The sequence below is a fragment of the Cynocephalus volans genome, chromosome 4 (genome assembly GCF_027409185.1).
Source record: "Cynocephalus volans isolate mCynVol1 chromosome 4, mCynVol1.pri, whole genome shotgun sequence".
In the NCBI taxonomy this organism is placed as follows: Eukaryota; Metazoa; Chordata; class Mammalia; order Dermoptera; family Cynocephalidae; genus Cynocephalus; species Cynocephalus volans.
This window is the reverse complement of record NC_084463.1, coordinates 103,584,427-103,602,941: the sequence shown is the minus strand read 5'-3', so window position 1 is coordinate 103,602,941 and position 18,515 is coordinate 103,584,427. Positions and strand designations below refer to the sequence as shown.

General features: G+C 36.0%; 1 protein-coding gene across 1 annotated transcript; it reads left to right on the top strand.

The window, feature by feature from the left end:
- The first annotated feature begins 81 nt into the window (after window positions 1–81).
- On the top strand, window positions 82–5,529 carry LOC134376300 (olfactory receptor 51F1-like). The gene is given in 4 exon segments (XM_063094893.1): window positions 82–126; window positions 931–1,076; window positions 4,544–5,218; window positions 5,220–5,529. Coding segments are annotated over 4 exon segments (1,176 nt in total).
- The last annotated feature ends 12,986 nt before the right edge of the window (window positions 5,530–18,515 follow it).

The following is an 18,515-nucleotide window of genomic DNA, read 5'->3' as shown; positions in this document are numbered from 1 at the left end:
AATGCATTGTCGTGAATCAGGTGTTCATTCAATGTGCATTTGGTCCTCTCTGTTGGAGCCCTTCTTTGATATCACATCGCGATGGCTTACTCACAGGACACATCTGGGTACACATTGTCAAAACCGGTTTGGGAAATGCTGTATAAATGATAGGAAGCAAGAGATGAAATTAAGATTCAAATTGATAGTAGATAAAAATGCAATTCCTGGATGTAAATGTTGAAATTATTAAAAAGCATAGAAAACAAATATTTTATAAAGGTGGAGCTCAATTGTGTATCAAACTGAAGAAATTAAAGGAGAAAGGCAGTAGTATTATACAAGATAGCCATCTTCTTTCTACCCTTATCCACCCTGCTCTGCTTTCTTGGTGGCCAATAGTATAGACAGTACCAAGAGTTTCTGCAGGCTCCCTGTGATGACCTAGATCTTAGAAGTAAAGTAAACCTAGATGACCTAGATCTGGGATAACCTAGATCTTGGAAGTAAAGATCTTGGAACTTAATCCTCATCTTGAACATGTATGCTTCAAGAAACAATGCAGTTTTTTTGTTTTGAGGAGGAGGCTTGTTTTTGTTTTTGTTTTTGCTAAAGTACCCACACAGAATTCTTGCAGCAAAAATAGTTTAATTTTGGTTTCTGTATTTTTCAGCTTTTTAAAACATCACCAGACAAAAGCTGGCCTACCTGGGTTAAGTATAGCCAAATGGCACATAATTATCCCCAAGGAACTTGTATCCCTTGTGGTTAAATGACTATCGGGGCTCCTTATTGAAATTATCCATTCATAAGTATAAAAGGCTTATCTTTACATATCTAAACCTGTTTGTTAGGGAAACATGTTCCTACTGACATAAAGCCTAACTCAAGGAGTTGCTCTCAGAATAGCACTTGATTTTGTTTGTAATAAAGTGTTCTAATGGGATTTAGCCCCTCCACAAGCAAGTTAGCATAAAGCGATGCAGAACAGGATTATTTGAAAGTGAAGGTAAAGACACTAATTCACCTCCAAGTCTCTGGCTTTCCTCCTTCAACATCATTGTTAGGATCACCACTAGTGCTCCACATTTTGAAAGGTAAGAACTTTCCAGCTCTCTCTTGTCTTCCAGCCTTCAAGTCCTCTGAGCTCTTAACTTACCTCACTCTCAATTATTTTGCTCTTTCACCAAGTCTGATTCTTATGCTGAATGCCCAAATTTTATTGTTTTTAAGACATCTTTGCTTGGATGTTTTATCTCAACAATGCATAATTGGACCTGTGCTATCTAATGCACATATTTTTTCCCCAAATTTATTTTTTTTTCAATTGACAGACAAAATTGTATGTATTGATCATGTACAACATAATGTTTTGAAATATATATATATATACACTGTAGAATGATTAAATCTAGCTAATTAACTTATGCATTGCCTCACACACTCTCAGCATTTTTCAAGAATAAAATATTTCATTAACTATAGTCACCATGCTATAAAATAGATATCTTGAACTTATTCCTCCTGTCTAACCATAATGTTGTACCATTTAACGAACATCTCTGCAATTTACACCTTTCCTCCCTGCCCCACCAACCACCCCAGTCTGGTAGCCACCATTCTACTCCTCCTCCTTCTATGAGATCTACTTTTTTAGATTCCACTTATGAGTGAGACCATATAGCATTTGTCTTTCTGTACCTGGCTTATTTCACTTAACATAATGTCTTCCAGGTTCATTCATGTCACGAGTGACAAGATTTACTTGTTTTTTATGGCTTAATGGTATTTCTTTGCATACATTTACTACATTTTCTTTATTCATTCATCTGTTGATGAACACTTAGATTGTTTCTATATCTTGGCTATTGTGAATTGTACTACAGTGGACATGGGAGTGCAGATATCTCTTTGACATTTTTGCCATTTCTCTCAAAAACAAAGTACAAAACAAAAAGTTATTTTTGCATCCTCTCTAATATTTAAATTATGTTTTAAATTAGCTACAAAAGACTTTGTGGAATCTGGGGGTTCCCCCCAATGCAACATATTTATCCCAAATTTTTAAATATATTGCAATTTTCTTTCTCACTTCAGTTCTGGACACCCCTGCCCCCACCTCCCACTGCCCCCAAGACATTAAGGTGAAAGAAAGGGATTAATACAGGCTTTGGAAACAAACAGACCTGGATCCATAAACTTACTAGACAATTTCTATGGTGTAAACCTGAGCCAACAACTTTATATAACTCATCTGGAAAACAGAAATGATATTAAAATAACATAACAAGAATCATAGCACAGAAGCTGGCTCAATATTAGTTTCCATTCCTTCTTTCCTAGACAGATACAGCCATCTCTTCACTTACAATCCAATGTCTAACCTTATTCAACTGTCCTTAAGCTATATGTGAAGAACCAGACTTTCAATATTTGTATTTTCAATTTGTCATGAATGAATACTAACGCCTAACTTGTGCCATATGTGACTTACAAGTATGACAGCTCTCAGCCTTATTTATCACCTTTCCATACAGATAATTCCATTGATTGCATTCTTAGATGACCTGACAATGTAAAATCACTATAAAAATTTTATAATCAGGAGTGACAGATACCACAGTGATCAGAACACCCTGCTCAAAATAATTATTAGCACTCTGCAGGCACTGCTTATAAAATTAATAAAATGTCATAAAGACCCAACATAAACTCATTTGACAAATGAAAAAATATTAAATCACATGCAATATGCTGGTAGTTCAGTACTGCCATTTTTTACGTAATACAAAAAGGCATTATGGCTCTTACAAATTTTTTTTACATTGCTTTGACTAAATCACTATCTAATTGTAGTTGATTTTTCTCAAAATCTGGGTTTAATTCCAGATTTTTAGACAATTCCTCAGTGTGTCCTCATTCTTTAATTTCCTTCATCTTTTCTGCTAGTCTCTTTACTCTCTCTCTCGTCTCTTTTACCATGAAATGTAATATTTTACCATTTTAGGGAATATTAAGACTGTCTCTGCATTTGAGAATAGCATAAGATAACAAGCCCCTTTTCTAAATTTAATAAATTCAGCACAGTCTAGTTAGTAATATGTTATATTGCCTCTAAATATAATCCACAACAATGGAATAAGTTTATTTTGAGGATTAAATAAATGCCTATAATTGATATTCAATAAATATTTGTTGAAAACTTAAGTAGATGAGAGATGTATATGACACACAATAAATGTTTCTTCACTGATAGGTGTTGTTATTAATATATTTTGAAAAATAAAAATGCTTACTCAAATGAAATATTGTCTTAAGGATTTAAAATCATGTCACCAAATGTCATTTCTACCTCACTGTATATCAACCAACATTAAGAGAGTATCAGTTTTTATGGACCCTAATGATAGTTAATAATCTTTAGCAAATTATAAACAGTTACTTTAAGTAGGACTTTTATATGGCTAATGACATTGAATATTTTGACATACTAATTAACCACTATCATTTTTTCTAGTAGAAATTGCTCACTCATGGTATTTGTGTATTTTTCCTATTGTCATGTTTTTATTGGAATCCTCACAGTATGCCAAATGTGTTATCTCTATCAATAATGTCAATGCTTCAAATATATTTCTAAGTATGTTATTATCCTCTGAATTCCATACATTTTTATCTTATGTGTTTTCTTCTAAAGATAAAGTATATATCATAGTACTTGATAGCATAGCCACAGTTTCAAACCCAAGTTCCACCACTTCCTGGCTTTGTAACCAGGAGCAATGTTTTCAAATTTCTAAACTATGGGTTATATCTCCTTGATAACTTCAGATTGTTCCTCTACAACAACAGAATCTCTCTTCATCTTGCTGTGAGGACATTTATAACAAAACCTCTCACGTCTTACGTAATCAATTCATGTCACATACATAATGTGACATTTTGCCTGAATGTTTCTGTAACAGCCTAAAGGCAGGAATTAATATTAACAATAGTTATGACAGTTATTTTTCTCTTGATTTTAACAGTGGCAGATACCATACTAATAAGCTAGATTTTACAGTTATACATTTAAGAAAGCATTGATATCCAGATTCATTGAAATGGAAACACTTTTCTTCAGGTAAGCACATATAATCAGTGAGAGTGAACTGGCATTTTCTAAGGTGGATTCATAATATCTCTGCAGTAGACATTCAGTTTGCTTAACAAATAATGGTAAATAACTTTCCCTTATTAACTGCACACTATTATTCCTCAATTTCCATGAAAAATTAGTTAATTCTCCTCCTAAGCCAATACCTAGTAACTAGTGACTAAAATAATATGAACAATAAACTGACAAACAAACAATAAATATCTACTGAGAAATGCACTTTATCAAGCCAAGATACACAAAATAAACCTTTTCTTCATGGGCAAATGCTAAGAAGATCTAATAATCAAGTTGAAGAATAAATAATTTACACTCAAAAAGTTGGCCAAGAATGTAAAATTATAAATGATGAATGCCAAATGTTTCCATTAAAAATAAAAACAGATACTAAATACATTTTTATTTCAGGATATCAAGATATTTTAAGAGAATTCTGATCCTGCAGACCATAAGGTCAGTCTTCCATAATTCTACTTCTCCTACTTTCCTCCTGACGGGAATCCCTGGACTCGAATGGGCCCATGCCTGGATCTCCTTTCCCTTCTGCTGCCTCTATTTAACTGCTCTTTCTGGGAATACATTGATCCTGTTCATAGTCCTCACTGAGCCCAGCCTCCATGAGCCCATGTACTATTTCATCTCCATGTCGTCCATCTCTGACTTGGGTTTATGCATCTCTACACTGGTGACACTGCTGGGAATATTCTGGCTCAATGCCCGGGAGATTAGCTTTAATGCTTGCTTATCCCAGATGTTCTTCATTCATTTTTTCACTGTCACGGAATCTTCGGTGCTCCTAGCTATGGCCTTTGATCGTTTTGTGGCCATTTCTAATCCTCTGAGATATACTTCTATCTTAACTGAACTTAAAATAGCACAAATTGGCACAGCAGTTATCAGCAGGGGGACCCTAGTACTAACACCTGCTGTGGTGCTTCTTAAGCGTCTGTCCTTCTGCCACAACCATGTGCTCCGCCATTCCTACTGCTTCCACCCTGATGTGATGAAGCTCTCATGTTCAGACACACAGATCAACAGTGTGTTTGGACTAACTGTAATCATCTCTACTGCTGGAGTGGACTCACTTTATCCTGCTCTCCTATGTCCTGATCATCTGCTCAGTGCTCAGAATTGCGTCCCCTGCGGAGAGGAAGAAGACCTTCAGCACCTGCATCTCTCATCTCACTGCTGTGGCCATATTCTACATCCCATTGATCAGCTTGTCTTTTGTTCACAGATTTGGAAAACATGCTCCACCTTTTGTGCCCTCCCTCATTGCTAATGTGTACTTGCTCATCCCACCTGTGGTGAATCCCATCATCTACAGTGTGAAAACTAAGCAGATTCAGAAAGCTGTGCTCAAATTCCTCTATTCCAAGGGAACACAGATTTAACATTTACTATTCTTAGAAAGTTCATCTAAAGTCTTTAAAATGCATCACAAATTGGAATTACAAGCCCATGTCATTCTAGAGTGGGTGCAGCTAGATGTTACCTAGTTCAAACTCCCAGTGAACTTACCTTTCTATAACATTCTTTCCTTTTTCATTACCATGTTTGTAATTCAAACCTTGACTCCTCTTAAATACCCAGCTAAATAGCTATAAGCTTATCCCATCCCACACCCATCTGATTTTGCTTCTCTAAACTGTTATGGTTTTCTAGGTTAATATTCCAAGTGTCCCATTCTGTCACACCACTATTTTTGCTTCAAAATAAAAACACCTTCTAGATCTATGTGCTCAGAAAATTGAAATAGCGTACCATTGCTCTAGTTCACAAGAATTTTCACAACCTGGACTTAGCTCATTTTGTTTTACTTTAAATCACACTCTTTTCTGTTGACTAACTCTGCCTCTTTACAAAATAAGCTGCTATTTTTCCACAGGCATTCCACTCTCTTCTTCCTCTACCTTTATTCATACATGTTAACTTTTCATGGAATCCCCATAATGGTCTCCCTGCCATCTTAAAATTTCATCTGTTTTGCAAGGACTGTCTTAAATATTATCCACATAAATGTTTTTCATGACCAATACTCAGGATCTTATCCTTTCTTCCATAACATTTTCATAATAATTTGCCTGCATCTTCTTATCGCACATTTGATTATGATGTCTCCCACAAGACTGTACATTTACTAGGATAAACAAAAGTCTTATTTTCTTTGAACACTTGGAGTTCCTAGTGAAGTACCTTTCACAGAAGAGGTACTCCATAAATGTTTGTTTAATTAACTTCAACATAACATATTTTCACCCTATACATATGAACAATTGCAAATATAATCCAGCCAATTCTATTAATTGGACTTCTAGCTTAATTTTTAAAAAATCTCATGCTAACCCAGATTTTCTCATTATATAATAAAAAATAATAGTAATTGTAACTTTCATAAATTGTCAAGTCCAAGGCTACTGGGGATTCTAATATTACGATCCTTGAGACTTACCCGCTTACACAGCTTGTAGCCAAAAGCCATGAGTAAACACTTTACCAGATTTTGGTCATGAGGCATTTTAGACAGATGGCTTGGCCTTTTCATTCATCCCAAACATATCTTGAATGTTCTTTCTTCTTTCCAGCAACATTTCAATACTTATATTCAACATATGAAAATTCCTTAGTTAATTATAGCAACAGTTTTCTAGAGGTCCCCTGACCTGCCTTATTCTATTCTGTAATTCTCCATTGTCATCAAAGTGAAGATTTTTAATTTTCTTAAATTAAATTTTAATTATATATGAAATACATTCAATCATTATTATTGAAAAATATGGCATTATAGAAACACTAAAATTATTTTTGACTGACTCCTCTGCATTAAATTGTTTACCAAAAGCAGATACGTCTGACTTAAGAAAAAGGAGTTTATTTTGAAGGTTATCTCAGAAAGCGCAAGTGAGAGAACAGGGAAAGGGAGTCAGAAAGGCGGGGGGAAGTCAAAGAAAGTGTGCATTAATGAGGGGTAACCACTCTAGACACCTGAATCTCAGTCCTTGTAAGATCACTTGAATAACTAAATAAAGTAAACCTCAGAATTTTCCCACTAGAGGACAGTGAATCAAACACACTATCTACTCAGTTCTGTTTTCAGGGATGGAAGGTCAATCCTGGTTGACATTAACTCCGTTGAACTGCCAGTTTGTACCAGGACACAGTTAGTAAACTCCTCTAACACCAGAGAGAAGTCCCCAGGCAGAGAAGTGGAAAGTAGATACTGAAGATTGAAAGCTGTTGGTATAATGAAATTTGCCTTCTGAGGCTGTAGGTGAACTAAGAAGGGCGCTAAGAACATGCTGGGTTGAGAACCTATATCATCTGCCACAATCCATATGATCACCAGATTCATTGGTGCCCCATATTGATTCCACCCCACACTAATACTTCAGCATGTTGGCTGACCAGTTTGTAAGAAACATTCAATAAACAACGTTTTGTGGGAGAAAAAATGGTCCCTTCAACTGCAGTTAGTCCGGAGGCCATAACTAATATCCATCACTATCCTTTACCAATTTTTTCAGGATTCCCCTCACTCTCAGCCACTTCTAATAATTTAAGTTTCTGCCCATTGGAGTGATCTAGTCCTTTAACCCCATAAAATTTAAGTCCCTGGTTACATTTTCCTGACTGGTCATAGCTTCTACAATTGTCCTTTTACTCATTTTGTTTTAACAGCTTTATTGAGATGTAATTGATAAACAAATAAACTGCACATATTTCATGTGTACAATTTCATTAGTTTGGATATATTCATACACTCATGAAACCATCACAACAAGAAAGGTAATAGACATATTTGTTGCCTTCAAAAGTTTCCTCATGCTCCTTTAGGTTTTTGTTTATTTGGTTTGGTTTGGTTTTTGTAGTAAGAACATGTAACATGAGATCTACCATCTTCATAAATTCTTTAAATACACAATACAATGTTATTAACTATAGCCACAATGTTGTGCAGCAGATCTCTAGAATTTACGCATCTTGCATAAATGAAATTTATACCTTTTGAAAAACAACTTTCTATTTCCCCAAAATTTCCCTTGTATTACCAGTCATTAAACACTAACGGTTGCCCCAATGAGTTCTCCAAACTTTAGACATAATCCTTCTTACTCCATTATGTAGCAACAACCCTAATTCCTCATGATAATGAGTCCATACTTCACTAGTATAATTTTTTTTTCTTCCTACTGTTTTACTGGTGTGAGTATAAGTTACAAGACAGCTTTAGGTTCATTAGGACTTTTACCAGGCTCCAGAGTCTAATGTTGCAGTGAAAGAAATCAGATTCCCCAAGGAATTCATTGGTGTTATGGCAAGAAAAGCCAATCCTATTTCCAACCCTTGGCTTCCAGGCCATGACTTTAACTGCTGGTGACAAAGCATCACATAATGGCTTTTGGTTCAGTGAATTAGGACGAACCATAGGACAGTTCCCAGTGTTTCATCCCTAATATTATACTTCAGTTGAGCCTGTAAGAGACCATACCAATGTTCTAATAGTCCAACAGTTTCATGGGGATGCATTATATGGAAAGATCAATGGATTTCATGGTCGTGTGCCCATTTTCACATCTTCTTTACCATAAAATTGTGTCCCTGAAATACTGGTCCTGAAAGAGGAAGGCACTATGTATGGGCAGAAAAAGCAAACCCATATTCAGAATAAGGTGTAATTCAAGTAAGCTTGTATTGCTGCTGCTTCAGATGGAAGACATCTTATGCAATCAACTTGCCAACAACTTGTTGGTTTCTCTCCTATCAGTATTTTACCATATGGAAGATATAACATCAACTCCTGCTGCTAGCAGGTATACATTGGCGGTAGCAGTAGGTGGATTAGCACTGAGTCATCCTGGTTCCCTGCCTTTCCACTGCATCCTCTGTGGCAGGTGCTCTCCTGTGCAGATTTATATGAGCTAAAACCATCCAGTTACTTTATGCCCAGTCTCATGGGCCTTTCTCCATGTTCCTTTTCCAGATCTCATTATCTTCCATCTTTAATCTCACTGTTCCAGGCCCTTGAGTCACCAGCAAAATAATTCTGTACTGCCCAAGAATCTTCATATATCTTATGTTCATATATCTTAGGTGCTTTTTCCTTTGAAAAAAAAAATGAGATAATCAAGTGAAATGCTAAAACCTTGGCCTATTGAAAAGACTTTTTTCTCACTTTTGGCCTGTTTGACTACTTCTGAGGATGATATAGTTTGGCTAGCCCAATCTACCAAACTGAGTCATTCTAAAACCATGTCTGATTTTTTCTGCTCTGTTATATAGCTATGTGGAATTTTCTAGGAAATTAAGTGTAAGTATTATCTTTTTTAATTTTTATTTTAACTTACACATTGTAATTGTACATACTTACAGGGTACAGTCTGATGTTTTGACATACATATGTTATATAATGATTGAGTCAGGGTAGTTAATCCATCAATTACCTCATGTTTATTCTTTCTTTGTGGCAAAAACATTCAAAAGCCTCTCCTCTTGCGATTATGTAACATACAAAACGTAACAGTTAACCATAGTCACCCTACTTCTCAGTAGAACTTATTCCTCCTATTTAATTGTAATTTTGTACCCATTGGCCAGCCTCTCCTTTATTCCCTCCCCGGTCTCTGGTAACCACTGTTCTACAGCAACACGGTTGGACGTGGACGTCATTACGTTAAGTGAAGTAAGCCAGACACAGTGAAATTATCTTAAGTATGAGATATGCTGTCTCTAAAATCCAAACAGGTCTACCAAGTGCTTGCCTCTTTCTTAATGGTAAAAGTACAAGGTAAAATCATCTTCCTTTCTCTTTTGAGGTAATTTCACAGGATTGCAAACACCTAAACTTCACTAAACACCTAAAACTTCATTGTTGTGGCAGTCGCCTAAATTTTTTAGGGTGCATCTTCCACCCACTAACAAGACAGCGAGTATGAAATGCTATCCGTCACAAGTGTATGCAAACTGCTTTTACTTGTAGTTATTAAGAGGGATATATTCACCAGAAAAAATACTTCTATTATTTGTTTCAGAGGTTGTTTAATAAAGATACAATATATGTTCTAACAAAGGTACAATAAAATATAATATCAACTTGAATAAATTAGTTCACCATTGTCCTCCTTGATCCATCTGCCTTTTCAAAGGACGTCTTTTTGTTTTGTTTTTGGCTGCTGGGCAGTAAGGGGATTTGAACTGTTGACCTCAGTTTTATGAGAAATACACTCTAACCAAGTGAGCTCATGGGCCAGCTCTGTTTTTTTTAAAGGATGTAACAGTGAATTAAATGATGTTATAGTAGGGGCCTGTGGGAGGCAGAATAATGCCCCACCAAGGATGTTCACAATCTAAAAGAGATTTGCAGATGTAATTGACTTTACTATAGGAATATAATCCTGTATTATCCAGTGTGCCTAATCTAATCAAATAAAGCATTAAAAGCAGAGGACTTTCTGTGGAAGGAAGAGGAAGAAATGTGACAGAAGAAGAAGTCAAAGATATTCAAAGCATAAAGATTACTCTATGAGTTTCTGGTTCGAAGATGGAGGTGTCATCATGACAAGGAATGCAGGTAGCTTTATGTACCTAGGAGAGGCCCCTAGGTGACAACAGTCAGCAAAGAAATAGGGACTTCATCCCTACAAGTAAATTAATTATCCCAACAACTTGAAAGAGCTTAAAAGCAGATTCTCCTCCAGAGACTTCATTTAAGAGCGCAGGTGCCCAACATCTTGACTTTAGCCTGGGGAGACTAGGAACAGCGAAATCAGTTAGGCCCAGCCAGACTTTTGGCCTATGTAACTGTGATATTGTCATCTGGCTGCCAGAGTTGTGTAGGTCATAACTTACAATATAGAAATCTGTGATATCTGTGTTGTTTTTAAGCCACCAAGTTTGTGTTTATCCGTGATGACAGCAAATAGAAAACTATGAGGGTACTTCAAAAAGTTTACAGAAAAATGAAATTAAAAGATAACTTGAATCCTTTCATGATCTTTTTGAAGACCCCTTATATGCAGAACCACTACCTGCTTCCTACAAGCCATTTAGAGTGGACTAATCTTTAAAATTCAATTAAGGATGCTGCATTGTTTTTGTTTCACTATCTTGTCTGGAGAAGCATACTAGTTGCAGGAGTTTTCTCCTGGTCCTTCGCACCATACTGTGAGAACCTATGTGAGAGTTCTGCCATCTGCTAAGTATATCCATTCTGATCCTTGAGAATCAAAAAAATAACCATGGTTTAGGACAATGGACTCATTTGACCTACAATGAGGAGGTCAGGGTCCCTTTTATACTAGCCCAGGATCCCTTTTATCTGTACTCTATCAGGAGTAGCATATTAGCATTTCCAGTCTCTCAAATGAGAGTCAGATCAGTTTCTATATCAAACAGCCTTTATATGGTCTACATTGCTATTACTACTATTTTCTCAAATTTACAAATAAAGGAAAAGAGTTTAGAGAGGTGAAGTTTCTAATTTAAGTTCTCAGATTTCAAATTCTGCCTCCTTCATTGCATTCTCTGTTATCCAACCTGTTGGTTGCCTGACTCTCCTCATCATTTAAGTCTTAATATTAAAATCATTATACCCCCAAAAATGAAGTAGTTTCCCCTTACATTGTTCCCATAGCATCATGGATGTATTATGGTAATTATTACACTGGATTTTAATTGCTTGTTTACCATAAGAGTTAGATTTGACTATGGAACAAACTTTCCAAAATATAGTGATCTAAAACAATAATTTATTTAGTTCGTAGTTGCGTGTATTGGCTGGGCAGTACTGCTGAAATGAACTAGCATGGCAGATTTGTTCTAGATTCACTCATAAATCCGTGGTTGCCTTATTAACTGGCAGTCGAGTGAATTATCTGCAATGGCTTTACTCACATGAGGGCAGTAGACAGGTTGTTACCTTTGGAAACAGGAGTAACTGGGCTACATGTTTCTTGTTATCCCTGCTTTGCACTGCTACTCAGAACACTACAAATTACACTGATGTAATCATAACTGAATAGCATTTTGAGTGGCACATGTACACTGTAACATGACATTTCTGTTTTTTATTACTAGTGCAGACCCATCATGTCAAAAGAAAGAAAGAAAGAAAGAAAAGAAGAGAAAACAGGATTTTATCTTACTTTTAAGGCACAAAATGAAATGTGGATTATATTTTATCGAAACAGTGTTTACCATACAATGACACTATAGCTGTGATAGAAGAATGTAATGTCAGAATTATCAGATTAAGCACTCATCATAATATTCTGAACTGACAGGAGAGCAATAGTCAGAAAATTTAAATTGTAATCCTTCATCACAGCAGTTTCTACAAAAAAGAAGGCACAAAAAAGAGAGAGAGAGAGAATGAAAGAGAAACGGGGAGGGAGGGAGAAAGGGAGAAAGGAAAGGAGGGAGAAAAGAGGAAAGGAGGGAATGGAGGGAAATTAAGCTATAACCAAAATAATTTTCCAAGTAGTTCATTTATTACACCAAGCAAGGAAAGCCATTTACTGATGGTGAGGTAGTTAAATCATGCTTGATTGCAGCAGCAGAAAAACTGTATTCAGGAAAAAAAAAAATGAACTCATTTAAAACTATTATTATCTAGTTGTTGGAGTCATAGAACTCTACACACATTTGACTACTCAGCCCAGGCAGGTCTGCAATGTGACATCTATGCCCTGGTGGGGAAAATGTAATACCCTGAAACATTGAGTAGGAACATCTGGATGGATGCCCCATGAAGAAGTTGCCTCTGCAGAAATCCCTGTAACCTCTGGGTTTGCAGAAGTGACCCACACTTTTCTGATAAGAGCAATCATCTGAGCCACCTCCCATAACTTAACAGATGCCATCCTCTGGCTTGGTGTCTCCTGCACCGTGCTCAGCCAGTGAGCGCACCAGCTATCCCTATATAGGATCCGAACCCGCGGCGGGAGCACCGCTGCGCTCCGAGCGCTGCACTCTCCCGAGTGCGCCACGGGTCGGCCCCAGATGCCATCCTCTGGAACTGAAGCCCTCACCCACCTGGGCCACCAGAATGAGCACTAGCATTAAATTTGAGCATAACCCTGTGGGAATATGCTGGGTCTGGTAAAACAAGAAAGACATTACATCCTGAAGAATGACAAAAATCAGCAAGCATTTTATGACAAGAATTCCTGGAATATCCCGGGATAGAATGATGAGAGTGTCTGATCAAGGAGATCATAATACAAGACTGTATAAGCAAGAATGCATTGACATAGGGGCACTTACTTAGAGTACAGGTTTTGACACACTAAAAAGACCACCAGAGAATGTAGCTGACTCACTGATGAGTGGCAATTAGAAACCTGAAAAGAGTGTTGAGCAACAGTCAGCAAAGTGGAAATGCCTGAGATGTCCTAGCAAATGGGAAAGGAAAGAATAAGGAAGTGGAGGAAAGTGTGCATGCTGGGAAGGATAGATTATGTAAAGACAGAAGACTCACCCTGCTGTGCTTTTTATAAAAGGGCCCAGAGGACACACCATTCAAAAGCCACTAGGAATCAGATGTAAGAATGATACCAGCATCTCTAGAAAGCTGAGTGGTGGCTCCTTTCTTCTGAAAAGAGGACAATTGTAGGTTCAGTCGCCAAGCCAGGCTCATTAATACCAATGCATATAATGAGGTGTTGACAGAATAGAGGCCAGACAGCAGTGGTTAGCCACCAAAAGCCAGGGGCTGCAATTGTCATAGAAATCAACAAGGTCCAAAGGATAGACAAGAGGACCTAAAAAGCAAGTAGTTGTAGAAATGGTTAATAGAGCATGACATCCCTGTGGCAAAATAGACAAGCAGCTAAAGGGGGCTAGGTAACATTTATTACAAAAAGAATGGAGAAGCAGGAGACTGGGAGAACTGTCAGAATTTGATGTAGGCTCAAGGCTGAGTTAAAGAGAGAAAGGAAGAAAGTTTTGGTAGGAAGAAGCATCTTCAACTGTAGTGCAATTCTAAACAGTTACTTAAGGCCATTAGGTATCCTCAAGTCAGAGTCACCTGTAAGTGGAGTCCTGTGCCTTGCAGGAATGAGCCTGCCTTAGTTTCCCTGCCACACTCAGCCATTGCCTGCAAGCAGCTGATGGGAAACATAGCTTACATGGAATGTGATAATGGACTATCGGCACTCACAACCAGAGATGTGAAGGACTTTAATAATCTCCACATGCATAAAAGTAAGAGGAAAACAGACAAGACCATATGAGGAGTCTTCAAAACATTCATGGAAATTTTAGTAATATCTTTTAATTCCATTTTTCCATGAACTTTTTGAAGTACTCTCATACATGGAAGAGCCAAACAATCAAACCTTGAAACAAGAGAGAAGCCAGAGCAGCTATGGGTGCTTGAGAGACACTCAACGGTCTGCCATTTTTCTGTCTTCATGTGTTCTCTTGAAGTTTCAAATACTAGGTAAATGGGGTATCAGGATGAAGGACATAAGAACATTTTAGTTTTCTTTCTGTGGCTACTCTACAACTCAGAAATTATTTTGAAATATAATGCTAAAAATTATCATGAGAGTACATCTGATTGGGCCTGCTTGGGAAGGGGAACTAAGTCTCCAGAAGTGCTCAGTTAGATTCAAGTGCACAAGCCCAGTGTATTGGACCCACCTGTATGTTTGGAACAATTATCAAAAAGGAGAATTATTTTTGCCAAAGAACTAACTCCACTCTTAAACCCACTCTTTACCCATCAAAGTCCATTAAGACCATTTGATTAATGACATATGTTTTAAGGCAGTGGCCATGATACTGAGGATTAAATTGACTAAACAAAAGAATATTGTCAACTTTTTTTAATTGAAGCCTAATTAATTATATATATTTGGGAGATACAGTATTGATTACCATCACCTATGTACATGTGATAATCCAATCAATATTATTAGCATATTCATTATAACAAATCATAATTATTCTTTGTGCCCCTTACCCAATATTTTTTCAATCCCTCTCTCCTTCCCCACCTCCCACCACTAGTAAAAATAGATTTGTTCTCTCCTTCTGAAAGTTCAACTTATTATTGTGGTCTTTTCTTTCTTTTTTCTTTCTTTCTTTCTTTCTTTCTTTCTTTCTTTCCTTCCTTCCTTCCTTTATTCTTTCTTAGCACCCACTTATGACTGAGGACATGTGGTATTTCTCTTTCTGTGTCTGGCTTATTTCACTTAACATAATTTTCTCCAAGTTCATCCATGGAAGTAGGACTGAGCAAAGTCTTTACGCAGAAGACCCCAAAAGCACAAGCAACAAAAGAAAAAAATAAACAAATGGGCTTATATCAAACTAAAAAGCTTTTGCACAGCAAATGAAACAATCAGCAGAGTGAGAACACAACCTATTGTCAATTTTAAAGCCTTCCTTTTAGCAAAACAGCTTAAGGCCAAAGTACCAAAGATTACAAAATTACCTATTAGATGAATAACAAGATACTTACATAAAATTACAGAATAAGCACATGTTTTGCATGTCATATCATTCCTGCAGGCTAGTAGACAGAACCAGATATTTTGAAGCAAAAATTTTAAAGTAATCAAGCAAATACCTATTGTATTAGGCATAGAAGCAATAAAATGTCCCTTATTCATAATTTATATTCTTCATAAAATTTTTAAATATGTTATATTAAAGAATTACTTATTCTGACAATTACTGTTTTTGGAATTCAATTTAAAGCTAAATGCTTTGCTACTAATAACAAATAGGGTTATACACCATTAAACTTTTAAAAAAACAAACTAATAATTCTTAGTCTCAGACAATTTAGGAGAATTAAACAAAATATGCAAAAACAACTACAAAAATGTTATAGTAACTTGAATCTATGATTTTGTACTCATTGCCCTATGTTGTGATAGACAGAAAACAAATCCATTATTTAAAACTAATTTCCACCAAACTATGCACTTATTTGTCATAATTTAACTATTCAGTGAATACTTTCCAACACCTATTACATGTAAAAATAAGCAAAGCATTCTCTGGGGGGACACATACTCTCATGAAGAATTTATAACCATGTTTTCCTACCAAAACAATCTACATGCCCTCTTGCATCTTAATTTCAGCAAGTACAAAACCAAATTAATTTTGTTTCTTTTACAAATAATCTGATTCTTCTGTCAATGAGTGAAATTATTCCTGATAATGAAGGATGCAAAATGACTAAAGCAGTTTTCTTTCTTTGCAGAATCTTATCCAAGTACTTCTCAGACCCCTGGTCACATGCCTTTTTGTTTAAATTTCTGTTTGATAAAAACTGAAAATTTCTGATCTTCATTTGTGATGCCACTCATTTTTCAGCCAGCCAAGCCTAATTTATCAGTCACATTTGACCTTTCTCTCTACCTTTCCCATTTAAACTGGTACCATCTAACATAAATGTAGCTTCCTTGATGTCGCACTTTATATATTTTCTCACTTCCTGCTTCACTATTCTGTATATTCAGAATCTCTCTCTAATATAGACACATTCTATCAGCTGGGCTCATCTTCAATCTCTCCTTATTAGAATTATCCTCAATGCAAATGTCAGATTAATTTTATAAGGTAATCACAACATTGCTTAAAATAACCTTCAATAGCTTCTCTTGCTCTCCAAATTGCAAACATGCTTCACCAGCCAAGAAGACACTACATCCTAATCCTGTGTACTTTTCTTTAAAATATTCAGAGATTATCTATGTCATCTCTCTATCTTGCTGGTAAGAAAACTGATGCTCTTAGCTGTGTGTGTTTTCTCTGAGCCATAGATATCAGCAGAGCAAAGTTTTCTGGTTTTCTGGTTGTATAACACAGGGTTCTTGGAACTCTGCTGTGCTGTTTTTCTCAACAATGGAAATACTTGAACAATTTGCCTGCCATCCTTGGTGAGTCTCCTTTTTCTCTGTTTTACCACTTTTCTAAAAACATTTGACAAAGTTATAAATACAAAAATTTTTATGCAGGTTCTACTGAACAGACTTGCTAGATTAACCAGAAATATCATGCCCCCTGAAAAATATACTGAATGATGCTAGATGCTGGTTGAATGCTCATAGCGCGTTTTCCAATTAGCAGCTCCTCACTAGCCCCAATAAGTGAACTGTAGCTGCCAGGTGATTTTCCTTAAATAGCATAATTTTTATAATGGAAAGTGCATATAGTGCATTAAAGATATGGTTTATGCAAGGAAGGTGATTTAGAATTTCAGTTTTCAAAACAATATTAAAAGGCCCTAATTCTACATCAAAAGACTGTGAATAAATTACGTATATAAGTTTTAGGTTAAAATAACATATAATGAAGATTCAGATTATTTTTATAACTCCTATATTTAACCAACTGCATTAGTTAATAAAACTAACCATTCGCCCAAATAGAGTTGGATAGAATGACTTCTACTTTGTCTATATGATTCTTTTTTCTAGATTATTAAATAGATCTTCAGGAGAAGGAGATAAATTAATTCAGTCAACATCATTGACCACTAATTTTGTGTCAAGCTCTCTGTTCATCAGTACTTGTAAGGAAAATAATAAAGTTTGTTTTAGCCTAAACAACTAATATTAAATAAGATAATGTACCTGAAAATACTTGGAAACAGTAATCACTATACAAAAGTTAATTAATATTATTCATGAATAAAAGCCAGGCCTTTATTTTTTCTTTTTTTTTTTTTCCTGGTAGCTGCTTCCACTTGAGTTTCCAAGCTAACAAATCTTTCGTCTATTAAAAAGGCAGTCCCCATGGAGTGCCTTAACTTTATCATTCTGTTTTACTGCTTGCTTCTCAATTGTAGGAATCCATTTGCTCTTTCTAACAGACATTGAATGCATACATACTATGCAACTGATACTGTTACCTAGAGATACTTTCAAATAGTCTCTTACTCCAATTAGTTGTACACAAAAATCTGTGTAACCGATTATTTACAGGAAACACATGGCTTAATAAAAACCACAAAAAAATACTGGATCTTCATTTTAACTGAACTATCCTTCTTAAAGCAATGATTCAGTTTTACTTTGAATTAAATCATGTGAATACAGAATTCCTGTGTTGATATATTTATTCATTTATTTATTTACTTACTTTTCTTTGATTCTTTTTCCCTTATTTAAGCATCCACATTTCCTGATACTATCTAAACAACCCAAGGGGCAGAGAGGTGCAGTGTAGCAGAATAGCACAGAAATCCCACAGGGGTACATTTATCCCAGTTGGATAAAATGACTCTACTATCAAGGTTCTTTATAAAAATTCTCTACCCATAGAATTAAATGGGCCACCTTCACATACCCCACTCTAAGTATAGTAAGAATAACAGAAATCTGTTTGAATTCCAAGTCAAGGAGCTGCTCTCAGATCAGAA